The 868-nt window shown below is 51.8% G+C and overlaps 1 protein-coding gene across 1 annotated transcript in view; it reads right to left on the minus strand.

Moving 5' to 3' along the window:
• Window positions 1-868, minus strand: part of LOC116083728 (leucine-rich repeat-containing protein 41-like) — a 7,273-nt gene that overhangs the window by 5,093 nt on the left and 1,312 nt on the right. Inside the window, exon 2 of the mRNA XM_031360504.1 lies at window positions 5-867. Coding sequence (XP_031216364.1) covers window positions 5-867 — 863 coding nt within the window. The remainder of the gene's footprint in view (window positions 1-4; window position 868) is intronic.

The raw sequence follows: 868 nt of genomic DNA on the forward strand, positions 1-868 counted from the left end.
CAACCATCTCAGGAAGAAATTGGGCTGGGCACTTCTCAAACAGACGACAGAAGGAGAAGGTAATCTCTTGAAGGGTCAGATTCTTTAGCAAAAAGAGCACCTCACTCTGACAGTCTGCAAGATTCATATCATGGAAACTCAGCCTCTTCAGAGATAGGTTGTATTCTTTGAGTGTTTGCAACACAAGCCCAAAATCTTGAGGCGAGGCATAGGTGGCACTGTCCAGTGACAGCTGCTGTGGAGAACCTGAGGCCTTGAGAACTGAGCAGAGCAGTGGAGCTGGCTGGGCTCCGCGTGGAAATCCCATTTCCAGCTGCTCTAGGCAGTTTTCTGGTATTTCTTCATCCCCAATTATGTGTCCAGGGGGCCCAGCATTCTCTGGTACAACAGGGTTGTCCCTCTGGCTTGGGTGGTCAACACGGATAGACAGGACCCGCAACAGGGGCAAGGCTCGCACAATGGCACGGGTCAATTCCAGGATGGGCAGTGGTGAGAAAAGGTCACTGAGATGTAGGGCACGGAGGCGACATCCAGTCTGGCCTGACAGGGCCCGTAGGCTATCTAGGAGGCGGAAGATATTGGAGCCCAGACCATTGTAGGAAAGTGTAAGGCTCTCCAGTGATACCCAGGAACTCAGAAGATGGCACAGTGTCAGTGCTGCCTCTGTGGAGAGAGGAACTGTGAACAGCTCCAAGGTGGAAATGCTGTGGAATCTCTGGGATGCCTCTAGTGCTGGGAGCCCCAAACAGCTGGGATCTGATCCATCCAGAGCTCCACAAGCTACTTCCCCAATCTCCATTTCTTCACCATCCTCTTTCTCACCAGCCACAATAAAAACAAAGTCATACAGGTCTTCAGACTCTGCACC

This window comes from Mastomys coucha, unplaced genomic scaffold (genome assembly GCF_008632895.1).
Source record: "Mastomys coucha isolate ucsf_1 unplaced genomic scaffold, UCSF_Mcou_1 pScaffold12, whole genome shotgun sequence".
NCBI lineage: Eukaryota > Metazoa > Chordata > Mammalia > Rodentia > Muridae > Mastomys > Mastomys coucha.